General features: G+C 43.6%; 1 protein-coding gene across 1 annotated transcript in view; it reads right to left on the bottom strand.

Annotated features, from left to right (window-relative positions):
• The window catches only part of PTPRQ (protein tyrosine phosphatase receptor type Q), a 213,067-nt gene that overhangs the window by 175,512 nt on the left and 14,716 nt on the right, over positions 1 to 22,839 (bottom strand). Inside the window, exons 8-11 of the mRNA XM_060244417.1 lie at positions 13,340 to 13,539; positions 10,245 to 10,479; positions 3,606 to 3,734; positions 2,803 to 2,949 (exon numbers count right to left, since the gene is read on the bottom strand). Coding sequence (XP_060100400.1) covers positions 2,803 to 2,949; positions 3,606 to 3,734; positions 10,245 to 10,479; positions 13,340 to 13,539 — 711 coding nt within the window. The remainder of the gene's footprint in view (positions 1 to 2,802; positions 2,950 to 3,605; positions 3,735 to 10,244; positions 10,480 to 13,339; positions 13,540 to 22,839) is intronic.

Genomic DNA, 22,839 nt, shown 5'->3' with positions numbered 1-22,839 from the left:
AACCCATTCATTCAAAATTGGTGCAGCATCCACTGCAGCAGCTATGGGGTACCTGGTAGCTTAAATAAAGAAGATAGGTTGTTGGTGGTCTGCCAGTTACAAGTCATATGTATGCAAGTGCAAAGTTTAAAGCATTTTTGTTTGAATTGTTAATTGAGTTTTTGTTTCAGGTGTTGACAGCCACTGGGTGAAAAAAAAAGTCACCATCTGCTGTCACAGCATAGTCTTCTGGGCTGCCCACCAGGCTAAGAGGGTGCCTATTGGGTCCTAATCAGGCCTTAGAGAGTAGGCTGATGTGGAATTGTGGGGTTGGAGAAGTATGCAATGGCCTGTGCCCCATTGTTATTGAGGAGAAGCACAGTCCTCTACCTCATGTTTTAGTTATACACCTGGGTGGAATGACCTGGGTCTGATGAGGAGCAAGGCCCTACTCATATAAGGGAAGGCCAACCTTGCAATTATTAAGAAAAGGTAGCCTGGAGTGCAAATTCTTTTGTCCTCTATGTTGCCTTACCAAGTTTGTGCAGTGTTGGGACTCCAGATGCTTGGATTGGACTAGACAGAGCACCAATTGCCATCTGAGGAATGCTATGGAGGATGACTTAGGTCTTTTTCTTATGAACTCCACCATGCACCTTCTTCCAGCCTTGTGGCACATCTCCTATCCTCCAAGAAGTCTGGAAGATTATGGACAAAGGCTCTGCAAGCTCTTTAGAAAGCTCATTATTATCTGTTTCATGCAAAAAGTCTATAAGGGGTTTCCAATTAGCAATAAACATAGTTCTTGTCTTTTCTCTAATCAGTGAAGTAAATTTAGCCATCTCTGCAAGTTCCAGTACCTTCACCAACCATTCCTGCCAGATGAACCTCTTTTCCTTCTTTGACTGAGAGACAAGCATCTTTGATTGAGTGATCATTCCTGCCAGACCAACCTCATTTCCTTCTTTGATTAAGTGACAAACTTACTGGATCGAGGAAATGATGTTGATGATGTTTACCTGGATTTCAAGTAAAGCTTTTGACAGGGTTCCCCATGATGTTCTGATGGGCAAACTAGAGAAATGTGGACTAGACTCTAGGATAATTAGGTGGATAGCCAATTGGTTGGAGAACCACACTCAAAGAGTAGTTGTCAAAGCATTTCATCTGAATGGAAGGAGGTGTACAGTGGGGTGCCATAGGGCTTGGTTCTCCACCCAGTACTTTTTTATCATTGATCTGGTTGAGGGTGTGGAGGGGCTACTCATTAAATTTGTAGATTACACCAAATTGGGAGGAGCAGTGAACACACCACAAGATGGAAACAATTCAACATAACATCCAAATCGCAAGATGTCATAGTCCTGCTCAATGCTCCTTCTAAGCTGTGGAGTCTTGTGAGCAAAAATTCTACTTCATGAGCTACTGATATTAAGTTGTGAGAGTGATTTGGCTACTGCATAAATTAGTTTGCTCCAGTGCCATGCTTCCTGAGCTAAGACAAAAATGTTTGAGCCAAAGGCTAAACAACTGTGAGCTACTAACTCACACTAATTCAGCTTAGAGGGAACATTGGTTCCACTGTACACTGCATTGGTCAGGCTGCACCTGGAGTATTGTGTGCAGTTCTGGAGGCCTCACTTCAAAAAGGGTGTGGACAGAATGGAGCATATGCAGAGGAGAGCAACAAGGATGATAAGGGGCCTGGAGACCAATCCCTATGAGGAAAGGCTGAGGGACTTGGAAATGTTCAGTCTGGATAAGAGGAGGTTGAGGGGAGACATGATTGCTTTCTAAGCATTTGATGGGCTGTCGCTTACAGGCAGGCAGGGAGCTGCTCTTGTTGGCAGCAGAGGACAGAACTCACAATAATGGGTTTAAACTAAGGATGGATAGGTACCAGCTGGATATTAGGAAAAACTTTTTCACAGTAGGAGTTGTTCAACTGTGGAATCAGCTGCCTATGGAGGCGGTGAGCTCTCCCTCACTGTCAATCTTTAAGCAATGGCTGGGCAAACACTTGTAAGAGATGCTCTAGGCTGATCCTGCATTGAGCAGGGGGTTGAACTAGATAGCCTGTATGGCCCTTTCCAATTCAGTGATTCTATGGGCGTTTTCGCACTCACGTTCAGCCGGCGCGACCCCCCTCTTCACCGCGCAGGATCTGCGCGGATTTCGCACTAAATGCCGCGGAGCAGCCTTTTGCGCCGGAAACTCCCGGTGCAAAAGCCGCTCAAACGTAAACCGCCAAAAAGCAGTTTCCGTTTGCGCGGCTTTTGCAACGGGAGTTTCCGGCTCTTCCGGCTGCTCCGCGGCATTTAGTGCGAAATCCGCGCAGATCCTGCGCGGCGAAGAGGGGGGTCGCGCCGGCTGAACGTGAGTGCGAAAACGCCCTATGATTTGTGATTCTGATGAATAAGGAATTCAAACAATAGAAAAAAAGAGAGCTTCTCTTTGTAACCACAGAGTAAGAGAAAACTTTGTGGTCATGTTTGTCACAGAGAAAACTGGAAGTCTCCTTTTATTTTATATTGTTTTTCTTCTTTCTTTGTACTATTTTTTTGTTATTCTTTGTTTTAATAATTAAAAAAATGAAAAAGCCACCATCTGCTAAATTACTGACTGTCATGTAGAGGACAGAAGAAGTCATCTTTCTTTATACTACATAATTGTATGGACAACTGTTAAAAGGGCACTAATCAACATTTAAAATATAAATACAGTTAGTTTTCTTAGCCACAATTTACAAACTAGTTGTCCAAAGACAAAGATAAGTATAATGTTTGAAGTGTAATCTGGTTCATTATCAGAAAGAGAACTTACCTCCTGCAGGAGTGAAAACAGTGAGGTTTGCCTTTGGACCTACCCCAGCACTGGTTTCAGCAGCAACAAAAACATCATATGTTGTAAATGGTATTAGATTACTAAAAGTAAACTTGAGATCTTTTGTGCTGTTATCCAAAATATGACCTGAAATAAACATACACACTTTAAAAATGCTTTTCTACGTACTATTTAGCTACTTTAAATGGGCACTGAAAGATAATACCTAAAGACAATTATGGGTTACTGATTCATTTATGAAAAAAATCTGTAGTGTCTTTTAATAAGCAATATTACAAGAATTTGCAAAAACAAAAGGATATCTGTTTAACTATAATGAGTTTTCTTTTATTTCTTTTTGCTATTTTTTCAGTTATGCAAATGGGAAATATGGTGGTACAGGAGGACTGAGGAGGAGGGCTACATGCTACAGTGATGACAGTGTGGGAGGTCAGAACTGGAGTCAGATGAGGACTGGTGTGCTAAATGAGAATATGTAGATTATCTTCAGGGACACTTTACACTGAGATTTATCCTATTTCAACAGTGTCAAATGATCCTTTCATAGTAATTGGCATGCTGTCATATTTCTCTTTGCTGCTGAAGGAAATACAGCTAACCTAAGACGATCATTAAATGCCAAAGTTTTCATTAAAAACATTAGTACAATGGACAAAGTCCTCACTTCCAGTCAAACAACTTAATTAACACAATGGGCAAGTATAGACACTGTAGTTGCTTTCAATCTCCTTTTAAAAAAAAACAGGATGTGAATAAATGTAAACAGAATTATACTGACTTACCAGATGGTCCATATAATTCAACTCTGTAGCTAAACTTTCCAGTAACAATGGTTGGTGGCTCCCAAGAAACTAAGAAAGATTTTCCTGTAATGTTGCCTTTGACAAAATTTTGAGGTGGGTCTTCTGGAACTTAAACAAAGATAATTTAATTAAGACCCCAAAAAAGTTCCTGACGTACCAAAGTCTATATTTCTTTCCTCACAAGTGCTACTTCATTTACGTAACTGTCTTGGAACTTTTCATAAACATAAAATAATTGAACAATATAATCTAGAAAAAGCACAGTACCAGGAAAGAAAAAAATACTAATATATTTTGGGTTGTGTCATATGGAATGTTTAGGAATCATAATCTTCTGCTGGGGCCAGAGGAATCTCTTGGATTTACAATTTATCTCCAGATTACAGAGATCCTTCAGAGAAAATGGATGCTCTGAGGAGTGGACTCTATGGCATTGTAGCCCACTGAGGTCTCTTGACCTCCCCAGGGTCTGCCCCCAAATCTCCAAGAGTTTCTCAACTTAGAGCTGGCAACCCCACCCTTCTGTTGGCCAAGGGTGATCTGGCAACTTCTTTTTCACTAATTCTAGAACCATCTCTTATCCAAAGAACCTTTCACCAGCCGAAGAACCTCTTGCATTAGATGAAAGTGCTACAGTTAGTTTAACAATTCCTTGGATCCAACTCACTGTCATTCAGACCTACAGGGTACACTGTATTTCAACCATTATTGCTGAGCAAATAAAATTCACTTCATTCTAAAGTAAGATTGGAATTGCAAATAGATCCACTGATTTGGTTCAAATATGTTAAAAGCCAAACCTTAGACACTGTCTAAAATAATCTTTGTCACGAATTCAAATTATCTCAGATATTTGCCAGAATGTTTACTTTGCCATCAATATCCCTACCATATTGCTCTTTTTTCCACAGCTGACAAACTGCTTTAGCTGTTTGAAATATTACAAAGATTAATGCAAACATGGCATTATTTAAAGGCATTGTGGGTCACAGAAGCAAAAAGAAAATAATTTATATTATGCTAGTTGTCAAAATGAGAGCAGCTGTTGAAGCATATAAATAAATCTCTTGTCCACTGGAAAAAATGTAGATACCCTGCTATGTGACAACCGCTTCACTGTTCTCTGATATCTTGTGAACGATGGGGGCCATTAGCTACAACAAATGCCTTATTCTAGAATGTTAGCCTTCTGTAAGGGGTTAAAGAGGCCTGTGATTCTACTTAAAGAACAAGTATTTCTCAAAAGTAAATACATAATTTCAGTGTTTTTAAAAGTTATCCATCCATGAAAATTCTTTGTTGCACTGCCACAATGTGAAGATCTTCTCATTGAAGAGCATTAAGAGAACTATCCCCTTGGCTAGACATTTCTAGGTTTTGCCATTGTGCCTGCCAAAGCTGGTGACATAAGATTCTTTTTAAGCTAAACCATGGCTGTGTGGTCAGGATTTAAAACTTGGTGGGGCACAAAACCACAATTTTTGTTTGAGAGGCCAGGGCCAAACCCACCCACACCAAACAACAAACTAACATCACTTTCTTCAAGCGATGGGTTGGAAGTAGCCCTTGAGCAGGAGGATGGTGGAGGAGGTGGAAGTCTGGGCCTGAAGCTGGTACTACCACCCCACCCCTAGCTGGCAGCGTGGGTCATCAGAAGAGCCAGGCTGCAGCTCCAGAAAGGGCAGGCTGGCCAGCCAGCGTGGGGTGACTGGAGCAAGCTGGGCAGGCGCTGGTGAGGGAAGCCCCAGAGAAGGCAGCCATGGCAGGCACGATCATGGTGCTATTGATGGGTGCCTATTTTGCTTTCAAGTGGGAGGTGTTGCTGGGGCCCTCAAAGTGCCCCCAAGTGCATGCCTCCTGGTCTCAATTGTCAAATAGATTATCACTTGGGAGGAAGGCTGCCCTGTTGTGCCCACACATTGCACAAGAGAAATAGTAACAGAGCACTGTCTTGGTCTCGCCAGCTGGCCAGTGGCTTGGGACCAGGCAGTGGCAGAAGCAGCAGGAGGAGCAGCAGCCACAGGACAGCTGCCCTGTCTCCTAGCTGGGCTGAGTGCCACCTGAGCCCACTGTAGCTTCCCAGACTGGGAGGAGGTAGAGCCGGAGAGGGGGCTCAGCAGAGATGTTGCACTGGGAGGCTGGAGAGAGAGCCTGCCCTCCTCCAAGGTGGCAGCCAGTTGGACTGGCTCAGGAGTCTGCAGCCCTGGAAAGGCAACTGCTGCAGGGTGGGGGGGTCAGGGGTCCCAAATGCCTCTTTTCCAGCAGGAGTATCTATCCCACCCAATCCTTCCTCTCACTTCTCTTCAGCCCTACAAAGCTGGGAGGAAAGAGAGGAAGAGCGATGGTGGGGCCAGAAGGCTAACACAGGGGTTTGATGCAGGGCTAGTGCATAGGAGTAGGTCAGGTAGGCAACTGTCTAGGGCACCACCTGGCCTACAGGGCCACTGCCAAGTGCCCCTTCCCCCTCCTCTCGCCTTCCTGGGTCTGTGCAGACCCAGGAAAGTGAGAGCAGCGGAGCAGCATGTCGAGGAGAGCACATGCTGCCCCACCGCTCTCACCTTCCTGGGTGAGAACAGCAGGGTAAAGTGTCAGAGTGTGTTCTCCTTGGAGCCCACCATCCCTTGCAAGTGCCACCCCGCCACTCTGACTTCCCAGATCTGAAGCGACCTGACAAGAGTAGTAGGGCATCAGTGCAGAATCTGAGGAGTGCACAGACCGCTGCCCCGCCCTCACCTCCCTGGGTCTGCACAGACCCAAGAAGCTAGAGCGGGGTGAGGCGATGCTGGCATGGCAGCGTGTGCACTCCTCAGAGCCCACCTTTGGCAGGCTATGAGGAATGCACAGACTGCTGTCCCACCCTCACTTTCCTGGGTCTACATGGGGCAGGGGCGGGGCCTAAGTGTGTGGAACTCTGGTGCTGGCCCTGGTTTGATTGGTGAGGCCTGGAGTTCCTGGGCCCTACCATAGCTATGGTCTTGACCTAAACAGCAGGTAGCCTTCCTGGCTGTGGGGGCTGTATGCATAAAGCCATAGACCAACCCAAACTGCAGATGCAGATTCATTGTCTGGCTGTGCATAGGCAACATCTTTAGAATGCAGGGACGTGTACTGAATTTTCATAAAAGGCACATTGGGATTAATTCATAGTGCAGGAAGGGTTCTTGAGGGCCTCAAAAGCACAATTTGAGGACCCCCTGAAAGAGGAACTTGTGCACACAAAGCTGAAGTGGATGCATCAAGGGTACTGCTTGGTAAGAGAGTTTTTGGCAGAAATTAAAGCCTATGCAGCCAAGGTGTGGGATTGATTCAAGTTGGTCAAGACTGAGTTCTACCAAACAGGCCTTAACCTTGACAGTAGCCAGGGCAATGGTGCAAGATGACCCCTGCACCCTCCTAGGATGGATCTGCAAAATTCAGAATTGAGAACAGGTAGTGAAACTCCGGCATCAGCAGCACCAGGCCAGGCAAGGAAGAGGGAGCAGTGAGCCTCAAGGAAGGGAGTAAAATTGATCCAAAAACACCCCCTCAGTGGTAAAAAAAAAGTGTCAGATGAAGCAAGGGTTATGCCTGAAATGCTGAGCAGATAACCACTTTACTGCTGCCCCAAAGCGGGTGGAACTCCCCCCCTGGGGCAAAGAAAAAGGAGACTGCACACAAAGCCTTAGCAAGAACTAAACCACACAAGTCAGCTGCCAGAGCTAGCAAGGGAGAGGTGGCTACTCAATTGATGAGCAACCAGGAGGATCAGCAATTGGGCATGTCATTAGGGAGTGACGAGGGCGAGGGGTTTAAAGGGAAACCATTCCCTGGGCTACTAGGGGGAGAAACCAGAAAAGTCAGAAATTTCCAAGAACAGTGGTCCCAGTTAGCTGCAAGATGGGATCATATTAAGGATAAACTGAAAAAAGCTAAAAATGACTACAAAAAGGAAGCAGATATAAAAAGGTCACCCCCCCCCCGAGACCGCAAAGTGGGATATTCAAGAATTTAAAAAGACTACAACCTACAAAAAAGTTGGGGTGGAAATACCTTGGACCCTTCAAGTGCTGCATCTAATAAACAATGTGACTATGGAAATTGATTTGCCTAAACCCTTAAAACATATACACCCCACTTTTCATTTCAGTCTGCTGAAGTGGGACTGTGGCACTGACAACCAGCAGCCCCACCCCCGCTTTTAATGATTGGTGACCAGACTCACCATGAACTTGAGCACATATTGGATTCCAAAAGAAAGAGGGGGGGGGTCTTGTACTATCTGGTGAAATGGACCCATTTATTGGAAGGTCATAATGAATGGGTTCATGCATCAGGTATGAGGGCCCCCAAATTAATTCAGGAGTTCCACAAACAGTTCCAGGGAAGCCAGGAAGAGATTATTTCAGGGGGCAGAATGTCAGGACCATGTCCTGTCATGGGTCATTCTCCTGTTGTCTGTGTATTGTACCTCTGTGCTGTAAAAGGAGAGGGGGAAGATGCTCTTTTCCTTTGAAGTTTTAGTCCTAGTATTTCTTAGCTCATAGCTTATCTAGTTGTCAAGGAGAGAGGGATCTGGTGCCTAGAATGGAGCACCCATCCCACGGCCAGGATATGCTTGATTTTGACTATTTTAATTCTGTCTATAACCATTACCTTATTCCAAGCAAGCCCAGCCTTTGGGTTACAAGGTTTGCCTCCTTTGTCAAAACTAATAATCTCTACCCATGTTTTCATAAGAGATAGTTTGCTTAGTTGATACCTTAGTTGATAGCTTACAATTATTTTAATTCACCGATTAGGGGCTGCAAGTCTGATAGAAAGAACAGACAAAACCCAAGGAAGCCCATAGCAGTGCTTGAATTACAGGAGGCTTGGCCCTATATTTAATGAAAGGAGAGGGATTTGGTTACTAGTTTAGAAAAATAGGGTGGCCAAATTAGGGCTCAAGAGGAGTTTGTGGGATTTACTAACCACCACCACATCTCCCATAGTATGAGCACTGGCATAGAAAGAGAAGCAGAAATACTCCTCCAGGTGAAACATGGAAAAATATTCCATGACTGAAAAATAGGTAGTATATCTGAGAAAGCATAAGCGGATGTCACTTTGATTTTATAACAGTTGTTCTTACTTCCAACTGACCATGACACTACCTTTTTTCAAATAAGTGTGAGGGCATATACAGATATTGTTGATAAAAATTAGAAGATAAAGTGCATACATTACCACCCAGGTATGTGGGTCAAATAAAATGTTATATTTTCTAACAACCTGTATCTGAGTTCTCTGATTGTTTCCTAGCAACTTCATGACAGCTGTAGAGAATTGCATTTAAAAGATCCCCCGGGGGGGGGGGGGGGGGGTTGGAAGGGCCTTCTCCATATGCTGTTCTCCTGAGCCAAAATGGCATGGGGAAGGGTTGTTTTCCCAAATTTGGAGCTGCACATGCATAGAATACTGCACATATAGCTCCAAAATAGTGCAAGTAACAACTCCCAGACTTGAATATAACTCATCAGAAAACATAACATAATGTAGTTTGCTCTTGAATTTGATTTTCTCCCGAATTCAGAATGACAGACCACTCAGTTAAAGAAATACTGATCAAGACATCTGTTTTCCCTGCCTGTGCTTCAAATAGATTATATGCTTGTGAGTGTGGCTCATGGCTCAAATTAGGCATATCTGGATACATTGTGATTGTTCTAAGATATAATAGGTCCATGAGAGGTAAAATGTTAGCCAAAAATGTTGGCAAGAAGATACAACAGTACAGACTGAAGCTAGACCTATTTTGAATTCTTTCTTTTTTGTGTGCTTAGTTATCCTTACAAAATTAAAATATCCTTAGTTCCAATTTTCATATATATATTCATATATCCATCATTTCCACATTATCAAAGAAGACATAATTATTAAACTGACCACATTGTTATTAAACTGACCAAACAACACAGCTCAGCTGTTTCCAGTCTAAACAGCAGAGCCATGGGGGCAAGCTTCTCGCAAGACTCAGCTGCTTAGAGCTCAAAACTGTTTGGTGCATGAAATTCATGAACCTGGTTAGGTTTGTATGCAAGCCATCTGGGTTTGTAGGGTTCATGGTTCACCCACAAATTGAACTGCATTTTTGTGCTTTGTGTCCATCCCTAAACAAAATAGAAATGGATAGTAACAACAATATGGGGAATAACAATCACAATCTGAAACATAGTTCTGCTGTGAATTGTTGTACTATGTTTTAAAATTATTATGAATAGCTTACATCAGCAGCTTTCAAAATCTGAGTCAGGTTCCAGAGAAGCCACAGTGGGGAAGGAGGAGGAGGAACATGGTGAAGGGGGAGGAGGAACATGGAGACAAGGCATGAGGTGAGTTAATGGCCAATTTGGACTTGTCTCTGCATAATGTACAAATTAACCATCAGTAACACTATAAAATTATAAACATGAACAAGAGACTATATAATTATTCAGTGTAAGCACATGATATTCCTGTATTTTATGTTGGGGAAGAAACACAGAGTAATTTTGCAAGCGAGTTTTGAAAAATACATTAAGTTTTGAAGTGGATCCCACTCATTTATATTATTGATTTGACACTAATAAAATTTCTTTCCTCCCTGGAAAAAATACATACCTGATTCTGGTGTCCTGACGATTGCACTGTCAATATAACCTGCTTCCGTGGTAACTGCAGAAACTTCGAAAAGGTAAGTAGTGTATGGTCTGAGATTGGTCACAACAAAACTAATAGGTTCATTCCAAACAGAGCTCAATTTGCTGAGAGCAACTGTACTTGGAACTGATAGAGTAGTTTTGCTAGAAGTAGTTGAAGGAGTGGTAGTGCTCCATAAAAAAGATTCACTGTTATCCTGTCAACACAAAATTAACCCATGTATCTTAAAATTAATTTAATGTGGTCTCCAAAATTCAAAACAATAAATGGATTATTCAAAACAAAGCATCAACATTTTTTTAAATGTACAAGGCAGCAAAAATCAGAATCTATGTGAACTAGTACAAATCTTAGCATGTAAGACAAAAAGTTTAATTATGGAAATAATTTCTTCTTACTTTGACAACACTCAAGTACAAAAAGTATTTCATATACAGAGGACTAAACACACTAAAATCTAGCAAATACAAACCAGATCTGCCAAAATTAATACAAAAATAGCAAATTAGACAGCCTAGAACTAAATACTGTTTATCGGCATAGTTTGTAGTTTATCGGCAGAACTGTACCAAATTTGGTGTAGAGCTAGTTTGGTGTAGTGGTTAAGTGTGCGGACTCTTATCTGGGAGAACCAGGTTTGATTCCCCAGTCCTCCACTTGCAGCTGCTGGAATGGCCATGGGTTAACCATAGCTCTCGCAGAGCTGTCCTTGAAAGGGCAGCTGCTGGGAGAGCCCTCTCAGGCCACCTACCTCACAGGGTTTTTGCTGTGGAGGAAGAAGGTAAAGGAGATTGTGAGCCACTTCGAGACTCTGAAATTCAGAGGGCAGGATATAAATCCAATATCTTCCTCTATCTTCTAAAAATTAATTAATTTGATGATACTTGAAGCTTCTAGATTATTGCAAATACATTATTTCAAATGAAGTATAAAACCAAGGTATTAAATGGCAACCATTAAAATCATGTTTACAAGTAGAAGATATGAGCCCTGATGAGTTTGAAACAATGTAATTATTAATCCACATCTGCATACACCAGTGAGGCGGAGGCTCTCCCTTTATTCTATGACTTCAGTATTCCCCCCCAGTGCCCCCAGCCCACTTCCACTAATTCTCCACCCCATATCCAGGAACAGAAGCAGCTAATGCTCCTTTTCCTATGGTAGTAATGTTCCAGACATCCTTAAAGACAGCAAGGCAAGATGTGCATGCCCAGCTGGACTTCCAAGACACTTACAGCTTGCCATGCCATTTTTAAAGGTATATGGACAACCAGGACAGAAGGATGCCCTGGCTCCTGAGCAGAGGTGATGAGAACCCCCATCAAAGAAATCCAGTTGATAACCCAAATGAGGGATTTCCTGGCAGCCATCCCTGCTCTTTGGAACTTTTTCTTTCCTGTACTGCAGATATTTCCTCCTTTAAAGACCTAGCATTTTTTGAACTTTAATTTCAGAAAGTCTTTTTTTTAGTTAAATCTTGTATGTTTTTAAAATGGCTGCTATTTTTTAACTCTTTTGTATGAATTTTAATATTGTGTGCTTCTTTGAATGTTAGTTTTTAAACAGAACAGTGGTGTATAAATTCTGTATTGATCAGCTGTGCTTTGGCACTTTCTAAAGCCACATTTTATTTTATTTATTTATTTTTCATATATATATCCCGCCCTCCCCGCCGGAGCAGGCTCAGGGCGGCTGACAACATTGAATATCAACAATAAAACAATAAAAACATGATTAGAGGTTTCCCAGTCCTCTGATTTATGCAAGAGATAGTTACTGTAAAGTTTTGCAGTGATGTTCTACAGACATACTGGGTAATAATTTTTTGGGTCTGTTCTGTCACCCTTCTTGTGAATAGGCACAACAATACTCAATTTCCACCCAGAGGGAAATCTGCCAGTTTCATTAATCTGGGTATAAATCTTAGCAACTATTGGTGACCACCAGTGAGGAAAAGATGTAAATAATTCTGGAGGGATAAAATCATCCCCTGGAGATTTTCCTGAAGCTAAAGAAATAATAAGGCCTTTAACTTCAGAGTCAGTGACTGGAAACCAATTAGGTAATGCAGAAAGTTCAAAGGAGGAAATCTGCCTCTGTGATCCATCAATTTGAAGTAGGGGCGAAGATGTACCAAAGATTCTATAGATAGAAACCATCTTTGGCAGAAATTATCTAGCACAAACATAGACAAATGTTTGTTATTCCTTCTTCAAGAACTACATGTAGACATCTTTGCTAAAATTAGGGTAGGCACTTCAGGTTTCCTAACAAATTAAATTCCAATTTTTTGGGGGGTGGGGGGAAGCAGGAATGTGCCCTTGCCCCCCTCCTTTTCAACCTGTACTTAAATGATATAGTACACAGGTTGTCAGGTCCCAAGTTTGTCACTCCTACACTTGGTCATCAGAAAATCTGGATCCTTTTATATGCAGATGACATGGTCCTAATATCTCTTACTAAGATAGGACTGAAAAGGCTGCTGTTCCAACTAGGTGAATACTGTAAAGAGGAGGCTCTTAATATAAACTATACAAAAATGAAGGCTATGGTGTTTTTAAAAAACAGCCTAAAAAACACTCTTGGAACATCCATGGTATTCCTATTGAACAATGCAGCTCTTTTAAATACTTGGGAGTGACTTTTAGTGAAACCTTAAATTGGAATGCACATTTCAATATTGTCAAATCCTCCACAATAAAAATTATAGGAGCAATTCTGAGATTTTACTATACCAAGGGTGGATGTGTTGTGGATCCAGTGATAAAACTATTTTTAAGTAAGGTAGTTCCCCACCTCCTTTATGGCATAGAAGTCTGAGGATGGAAGGAGCATATTATTTCCAGACTGGAAACAATACAAAATCTGGAAATGATATAAGTTAAGTCTTTGAATCAGATACTTATGAATCCATTCTAGTTGCAATACAGATTTTATCTAGCACAAGGAGCCTTCCTTGGGTGAACATGCCTCTTTTGTGAGAACAAGGTTCCTTGCACTAGAGTACATGACCAATATGTCCCTCTCTAACAAAAACATTTTATATGACTTACATTGCATTCTGGTAATCTTCCAGACAGGAGGTCCTCCACTTTAACAGAGACATCTTTCACTACTATCCCACTTCTAGCGTGCTTCACGCTAATTTTGAAAGAAGTTATTTTTCCATTTGGCTGTCGTGGCAGAAACCAAATCAGATTAACAGCTGAGTGGTTGAAAGCTTCAACAGTGAGATTTACCACTTTACCTGGAGCTTTAAAGAAAGTGAAATCAACACTTAGTAACAAATATATTTGACACATGGTTAAATGTGTATTGACTTTAAAAGGCTTCAGAAAGAAAATGCTTTATTATTCCTCTTTATATAAAACATGAGTGGCATAGTCTTTAAATATCTGTTTCATCCAAACATCCCAATCCTATAATATTGCCAACAGAGACTTTTCAAGCATGCTGTAACAACATATCATGTGTGTAGAACTGTGCAGCTGCAGCTGCTTCCTTCGTAGTATAAAGTGAGCAGTGCTACCTAATCGTGACTCTTTTGCCTATTTTTATATTAAACAGAATCTTTTCATGTCATCTAGCCATGCTGTATGTTTCTGCAGTAGTGATATAAACCCACACTGCTGATGCATTTCTAATTCAGGTGACACATTTGTTACCTGTTGCTGGCCCAATTCCATGTAAAGCAACATTGGGACAGAGGTTTCATACAGCATATTTAAATACATTAATGAGCCATGTCTGATGCGTTCTGGCCATTTCAAACTGTGCTGCCCTCCCCCTTTGGCAGTACATTCTTTTCTAATAGCAAATGGACACTATGATGGTAGCACAAACTTCTTTTCTCTGTCAACAGCAGATAGTAATTTATTTGAAACTGTATTATTACATCAGTCAATGTTATTTAATAATAAAAGGAAGAACTAGTATGTTCACCACTAAAACTACTTCAGCTCCACATCCTGTTCAAATGGATTAGCTAAACAATCTTTATTCTATGTATTAACTATGCAGCTTTATAATATAGCTTTAATTTAACTCTTTGGTAGGATGGAACAGCCCACTTTTGCTTTCTTGAACTCAAGGCAGCTAACAGTACAACTACAAGTTATAGAATGTTTATGAAGGTCTATGAAGGGGCTATGAAGTCCACTAAGAAAGAGTTCTATGCGGCCTCCATAGAGTCTGCGAAGTCATGCCCAGCCCAGCTTTTTAGAGTAATTCGGTCATTAATAGTCTTGCCATCAGGCAATCAAAATGGTAGAGAACTGGATATTGGCTCTGAGGCTTTTGCAACATATTTCGCAGATAAAACCCTGACTCTCCACCAGGACCTATCCACCACGATGGATACAGTACACTAGCTGGAAGCCCCTTGGCCGTCTTCTGGTCCTATATTGGACTGCTTCAGCAGGCTCTTACCAGAGGATGTGGACAGGATCCTGGTTGCAGTGAAGCCTACCACTTGCCCCCTGGTTCCCTGTCCATTCTGGCTGGTGAAAGCCAGTCGGGATGGTATCAGGGATTCTCTGGGTGATATTGTCAACTTGTCCCTTTCAACAGGGACCTTCCCAGAGAAATTGAAGGAGGCAGTGGTTCGTCCACTTTTGAAAAAAACATCATTAGATCCTAGGGTCTTGGCCAACTACTGCCCAATTTCGAATTTACCGTCTCTGGGTAAGGTAGTTGAGAAAGCAGTGGTGGAGCAGTTAGGTTTTCCTGGATGAGACATCTGCCCTGGGCCCATTCCAGTCCAGCTCTTGCCCAGGCCATGGGACAGTGACTGTCCTAGTCGCTCCCACAGATGACTTAAGACGGCATCTGGATCAAGGCGGGTCAGTGCTGCTGATACCTCTTGATCTGTCAGCAGCATTTGACATGGTCAATTACGACCTTATGACCCACTGCCAGAGTTCGGGGGGAGGGGTGGCCTTACAATGGTTTCCCTTCTTTCTCTGGGGATGGGGACAAAGGGTGGTGCTTGACGAGCAGACTTCCTTGTGGCATCCACTTATATGTGGAGTGCCACAGGGAGCCATTCTCTTGTCAATATTATTTAACATCTATATGCACCCCCTTGCCCAGATTGCCCGAGGTTTTGGGCTGGGTTGCCACTAGTACGCTGATGACACCCAGCTCTATCTGTTGATGAGTGGCTGGCCAGTCACTGCCCCTGACCAGTTGTCAGAGGCATTGGGAGCCGTGGTAATTACAACAGAGCCGGCTGAAGATGAAACCAGCTAAGACGGAGGTCCTGTACCTGAGTCGGGGTGGGGTGGGTATGGGCATCGAGCTCCCAGCTTTGGATGGTGCCACATTGGTGCCAGCCCAAAAGGTGAGGAGCTTGGGAGTGACCTTGGATGCCTCCCTATCCATGGAGGCCCAGATCACAATGGTTGCCAGGTCTGCCTTTTGTTATCTTCGGCAGATCAGTCAGCTAGCACCATATCTATCCCCCCAGGACCTGGCTACAGTGACCCATGCAATGGTCACTTCCAGACTAGACTACTGTAACTCACTCTACACTGGTATAATATAGTAGGTTCTATGCATGGTAGAGATTTGGAGTAAGTGACAACAAGCTCTTTAATAGGAATTACATAATAAAAGGTTACAGTACAAGATTGACGTTGGGGCCCATGGGCCAAACTTATCTACATCTCTGGGTTCCCACACAAGAACGTTATTGGGTCATTCAAACCAGTGGAGGCTTGTGATTGGTCCTGGGCTGCGGGGGTTTGAATCCTACAGCCCTTTGTTTCCAAGTCCACAAGCTCAGTCTGTATGGCTCCAATGAGCCAGGCAGAAACACCAAAGTCTTCTCTTGCATCCACATACATAACATCCCTCCCCCCTTAGTTCGCAAGCCCCTAGTGGACATAGTCTTTTAGGTATGTAGACTTGCAGTGCTTTCGCATCAACCGCCAAAGTACAGGAGTTGGCGGTGGCGCGGTTTCTTCTTCAGGCGTTGCTGGCAGAGGCCCTGGTGCTGAGAGGGAATCCGCTGGCTGGACTGGGTCCTCCAACGTTTCTGGCGCTGATGGTGGTCCCGTTTGTTCCGTTGGTTCTGGCACGGGTGTAGCTGCTGGCTCTTCTGCTTCCTCCGGTTCTGAGGTTGTTTCGCCAAGAGCAGGAGCCAGAGAGGTTGCACTCTCATCCTCGTCTTTCCCCCCGGATGCCTCTCACGCATGTATTTGGTTTATGTGTCACCTTATTGTGAATCCCCCCTCTGAGATGACTTCGTACACGATGGCCCCTAGTACTCAGAATATTCATGCTGGTATCCATGCTGCCCCCCCACAATGTTTTGGCAAACACTAAGTCCCGTGTTGAACCCCCAGGGGGCCTGGACCGCCTCTGGCACCTCTTGCAGATCAGGTGCGCAGTCCGGGTGCATGTGATCCAGGAGGGTTGACAGTCGCCGGCCCATGAGAAGCTCTGCTGGGCTGCGGCCGGTGACCATACTGGGACTGGAATGTTGCACTAGGAGGCACTTGGCAAGGCGTGCTTCCCACTCCCCATATATGATGCGACGGAGCGTTTCCTTCATAGCCTGCACCATTCTTTCTGCTTGACTATTTGTGGCTGGGTGAAAGGGGGCTGACCTTATGTGTTTTATTAAATTCCAGCCACAGAAATCCTGAAACTCAGACAAGGTGAAGGCTGTCCCATTATCAGATACCATGTCTGGGAGGCCATGTGTGGTGAATACCCTGTGTAGCACTCCTAATGCCACCCGATAAGAGGTGGAGGCCACTGGCACTACCTCTGACCATTAAGAGTATGAGTCCACAATAAGGAAGAATATGTGTCCCTGGAAGGGCACCATGAAGTCGAGGTGCAGGCAGGACCAGGGGTTGCAAGTGGTCTCCCATTGTTGGGCCAGGGCACAAAGTGGCGCCGGACGGGTCTCCTGGCATGGCTGACATTGGGCCACCCAGGATTCAATGGCATTGTGAATTCCTGGCCACCATACATACCTGCGGGCCAGCACCTTCATGCGTACAATCCCCGGATGGGTTTTGTGCAGCGCTGTTAGGACTCGCTGCTGCAGTACCGGGGGCACCAACAGCCTACTTCCCCACAACAGGCACCCTTTATGCACAGACAGTTCATCCCAGTGAGACACAAACACAGAGAATTCTTTTTTTTTTTTACATTTTTAATTATCATTCCGATCTTACCCCAAAAACATACAAAAAAGAAAATCAGAAAAAGGATTATCATCCTATACAATTAATTACACGCTCCTTTGCATACTTAAAGAGATGAGTTGTGGTTTAAAACCCAAAGTAAAGATTTAAATTTTTAACCAACTTCCTATTTATATTAGTTAATTATAACAAAAACAGTAAATCATAATATATAAAAATCAATTTTTTTTCTAACCACCTATAGACTTTTCCCCATATCTTTACCGCTTCACTCTTCGGCATCCCTTTTACCAAATTGGATAAAATGTCCATTTCAGCAACTTGGAGTATTTCCTGAATTACCTCTTCCTTTTGTGGGACTACCTTTTGCCTCCAACACTTGGCAAATAAAATTCTTGCGGCTGTCAAAATATAGACAGTAATATATTCGTCTTCACGAGGGACTTCCTCTCTAACGAAAGTAGCATCATTTCCGGCTTAAACAAAATATTTATCTTAAGTATTTCTTTCAACATTTTATGAATATCTACCCAATATCTCTTTGCTGAGTTACACGTCCACCATAAGTGGTATAAGGATCCTATCATTATTCCGCACTTCCAACATTTAGGGGATATAGAATGCTTGATCTTATTTAATTGGACCGGGGTAATATACCATCTATGAAAGATTTTAAAGAAATTTTCTCTAAAGTTTACAGGTTTTATAAATCATTTTAAAAACTTAATGGATGAGGTATGGTTCTCCGCTAAAATTCCAGAATCCTGGAGACACAGTAATGTTGCTCTTATTCCCAAATCAGAAAAAGAAACGGATGATATTAGGAACTACCGTCCAATATCTTTACTTAATGCAGACTATAAGTTATTTACAGCGGTATTGGCTAATAGATTAAAGAAGATTTTGAAGGTAGTTATTCATCCCGACCAAACTGGTTTTTTACCAGGAAGGTATATGAGAACAAATATCCGGATGTTGTTAAATGTTTTGGAATATTTTGAGTTGAATAGGGACAAACAACTAGCACTCCTATTTCTCGATGCTGAAAAAGCATTCGATAATCTGGATTGGAATTTCCTGTTCGAACTTTTAAAGAAAATGAATTTTGGAGAGATCTTTATAAAAAATATACAAGCAATCTATGATAAACAATTGGCTAAAATAATAATTAATGGAGACCTGACTGAGGAGATAATTCTTTCCAAAGGCACAAGAAAACGTTGCCCCTTGTCCCCGCTACTATTTATTTTATCTCTGGAAGTTTTAAATGATGTAATAAGGAGTGACACCAAAATTAAAGGACTAAAAGTAAAAGGTGAAGAGTACAAACTGCTGGCTTATGCTGATGATATGGTCCTCACTCTTCAAAACCCCTTGGAATCGGCTGAGGAGGTTTTAAAAGATTTAAGTGAATATGGAGAGGTTGCGGGTTTAAGAGTAAACAAAAATAAATCAAAAATTCTGACCAAAAATATGACATTGCAGGAAGTTGGTGATCTTGAAAGGAAAACAGGTTTTAAAACAGATAAAAAAGTAAAATATTTAGGAATAACAGTCTCAAATAAATGCAGCACTATATATGAGGACAATTACATACCTTTACTAAAAGAGATAGAGTTATTATTAAAAAAAATGGAGTGATTTGAGACTCTCTTTTATGGGTAGAGCTGCACTACTTAAAATGAGTATACTTCCAAAAGTTTTATTTTTATTCCAAATGGCGAATTTTGCAGTTAGGAAAACTTTTTTTTACTAAGTTAAACCAAATGACGAGAGCTTTTATATGGCAAGGAAAGAAACCTAGGGTCAGATGGAAGATTCTAACAGATAAGAAAGAAAACGGGGGTTTGGGGCTCCCCGATTATGAAACTTATTATATAGCATGTGCAACCCTGTGGTTAAAAGACTGGGTAACTTTGGATGATAATCATCTATTAGCCTTAGAAGGATTTGATTTACAGGCAGGATGGCACGCAAATTTATGGTACATCGAAAAACCACAAAAGTATTTCAGAAATCATTTAGTACGAAAATCTCTTTATGAAGTCTGGACAAAAGTTAAAAGAAAAATATATGACCAAACGCCTAGATGGCTTTCACCAGAGGAGGCTTCAACTATGCCGCAGCTATGGCACTCTAGGAGGGTGATTAGATACATAGATTTATTGGATGAAAAGAATAAAATCAGAAAGAAGGAGGATTTGGAAGACTTGGGAATAAAAATTGATTGGTGGGTAATGACACAAATAGTATCAAAATACAACAAAGATAAAGTATTAGGTTTTACTAAGGAGAATTTTGACTTTGATATAATAATAGCCACAAGACAAGAAAAAGTCATTAAGAAGGTCTATAACTATATGATGCAAATAAAGCTTGAGGAGGAAATAGTAAAAGAAACCATGATAAAGTGGTCCAAAAATTTGAAGAAAAATATAACTTTGAACCAATGGGAGATATTATGGAAAAACAATTATAAACACAGAGAATTCTGAGCCCACCCGTCCTTCTGGCCACCCCCTCCACACCCAGTCCAGAACTCGGGAGAGAGTTTTGTCCTTGGACGAGCAGCAGGCAATGTCCTTCGCGTGCACCGGGCAGTCCGGGAGGGTTTCCAGTGACATGGCCTGTAACGCCAGGTATATGGAGGGCAGTGGCAAGTGGCTCAGAGCATCAACGTGACCCATCGATTTCCCTGGGCAGTACTTGAGGTCATACAGATAACAAGGCCAACAAGGTGCCGACCCCATAAGGCAATGCATCGCACGTGAGCACAACGGGTAGCCACTCGTCGAAGTGCGCCAGCAAGCTATTTGAAGTCAAAATGTCTTTGCCTGGAAGGCAGCTGCTTACCGACGACCCCAAACCCACAGTGCCCTTTTGTCCAGCAGTCTGTGTAAGGGCTCTGCTACCACCGCCTTGTGGGGAAGGAAGGCATGGTAAAAATTGAGAATTCCCAAGAACGAATGTAACTCAGCCTTATTGGTGGGAGCCAGCGCACTGGCATTTTGTCCTGGGCCAGATTATGCCACTCGTGTCCACTGTATACCCCAGGAAATCTATGGTGGGCACCCCCAATACACATTTTTCACATTTTACTTTTAACCCTGCCCCCTCGAAACACTGTAACACCATTCAGAGGCGGTCACTGAATTCGTCTTTGGTGGCTGCCGTAATCAACACATCGTTGAAGAACGGCTGGATCCCAGGGATGCCTTTAAGAAGGGAATCCATTAAGTTCTGAAACAGTCCCGGAGCCATACTGACCCCAAATGTCGTCTAACTCTGAAGGCCCCCTGGTGCATTACGATCATTTGCGCTTCTGCTGCGGCTGTGTCCACAGGGAGCTGTTGGTATGCCTGTGCCAAATCCAGTTTCCCAAAATTTTTTGCTCCCACTAAGGATGCTAACACATGGCTCACCACCGGGAAGGGGTATGCATGGCCTTGCACTGCCTTATTAATCATACATTTATAGTCAGCACAGATGCGTACGCTGCCATTGGGTTTGATCGGGGTTACTATGGGAGTCTCCCACTTTGCATTAGCGACTGGTTCCAGAACCCCCTGGGCCATGAGGCAGTCCAGCTCCTCTTCAATCTTGGGCCTCAGAGCTAGTGACACGCACCTGGCCTTCAATTGTATGGGTTGCACATTGGGGTCCAGTTGTAATGATACGGGGGCCCCGGTGTATGTCCCCAGAGTCCCGTCGAAAACCCTGGGGAACTCTTCGCACACCTTTTGAAAATCCCTTTGAAGGGGGGTGTAATGGATCCCCGTCACTTGGATGCCCAGGACCTGGAACCAGGACCGACCTAGAAGACTGCACAGATTGCCCTCCACTATGATGAGGGAGAGCTTGCCCTTGACCTTTCCATACCTGATGTGGACCAGGCTTACTCCCTGGACTGCAACCTCCCGCATTTGAAAGTCCCAGACAATGAATGAGGTTGGTTTTAACTGAGTTTCCCCCCCGGGGCACATCTCCCTGAACATGAGGGCCGAAATGACCATCTGGCCCACCTTGGAGTCTACCTCCATTTTGCAGGGCTTGCCTTCCATGAACACAGTCATGTAAAATTTATCTGGGGAGGGAATGGGCAACTGCCATACCTGGGTCCCCAAAGTGGTGAGTGCCTGGATGTCGTCCACTAGTGCGACCTCTGTTGGCGACGGCCATTCTGTTGGTGAGGAAGTTTTCCTTGGCACAGCACCAATGACTGGCACACCTGAGCTATGTGCCCGGCCTTCCCGCATGTATGGCAGGTGGTGCTCCTAAACTTGCATGTGCGCAGCTCAGGTGGCTTCCCGCAGGCTTTGGGGGTGGTCGATTCTGTTGCTTGTGGCCTGGGCTTTTATTAGGTTGCCTGATATAGCTTGAGGGCGTTGTCCCCATCTAAGTCGTCTGATTCTGTGGCCAGTTGCAGCTGGTGGGCACAGGTCCCTGGGCAGCAGGTCTTCTCTTTGTGTGCATCCTCTGCGGTGGTGGCTATTCGTAGGGTCTTCTCTCCAAGGTCGGCTTTGTTTCTGTTGCGATTTTCTGACGTGGCTTCCCGTCTCTGTGACCTTGAGTGAACTTCATGAGCAGGGTCTCTTCCAATTGTGCGCCGTACTCCACCTTCCAGCCCAAGTCTCACAGGCAGGCTAGGAAGGTTGCTACGGTCTCGTTTGGCTCCTGGAAGCTGTCGAGGAACTGTAGCTTCCGGGTGAGGAGTGTAGGCTTCAGGACAAAATGGCCAGTCAGCGCCTCGATGATCTTGTCAAAGGAAGATGCCTTGAGGGCCTCTTGCATGACCAGGACCTTCAATAGCTGTAGCATGGCAATGCCGCAGTTGCTCAGCAGGATGGCCGTCTTGATTTTGGATTCATCATCCTTAATTCGCTGTGCCACGAGGTGGTACTTGAGTCTTTTGACCCAGGCTTCGGGCTGTGCCATGTTTGTGATCCGGATGCAGTGGCCATGGTCAGGCTGGGTGGTGCTGCCTGTTGCGTGGCGGCACTGGAACTCGGTGCACTTGGCTGTGCTGGGGTGTCCTGGACCTCGCTCATCCGGATACCACCTTCATCGCCACTCTAATATAGTGGGTTCTATGCATGGCAGAGTAACAGAGTATGCGATAACAAGCTCTTTAATAGGAATTACATAGTAAAAGGTTACAGTACAAGACTGACGTTGGGGCCCACAGGCCAAACTTATATACATCTCTGGGTTCTCATGCAAGCACGTTATTGGGTCATTCAAACCGGTGGGGGCTTGTGATTGGTCCTGGACTGTGGGGGTTTGAATCCTATAGCTCTTTGTTCCCAAGTTCCCAAGCTCAGTCTGTATTGCTCCAGTGAGCCAGGCGGAAACACCAAAGTCTTCTCTTGAGTCCACATACATAACACTGGCTT

The sequence above is a fragment of the Heteronotia binoei genome, chromosome 8 (assembly GCF_032191835.1).
Source record: "Heteronotia binoei isolate CCM8104 ecotype False Entrance Well chromosome 8, APGP_CSIRO_Hbin_v1, whole genome shotgun sequence".
Lineage (NCBI taxonomy): Eukaryota > Metazoa > Chordata > Lepidosauria > Squamata > Gekkonidae > Heteronotia > Heteronotia binoei.
The sequence above is the reverse complement of the archived record's forward strand: the minus strand, read 5'-3'. Positions and strand labels throughout refer to the sequence as shown.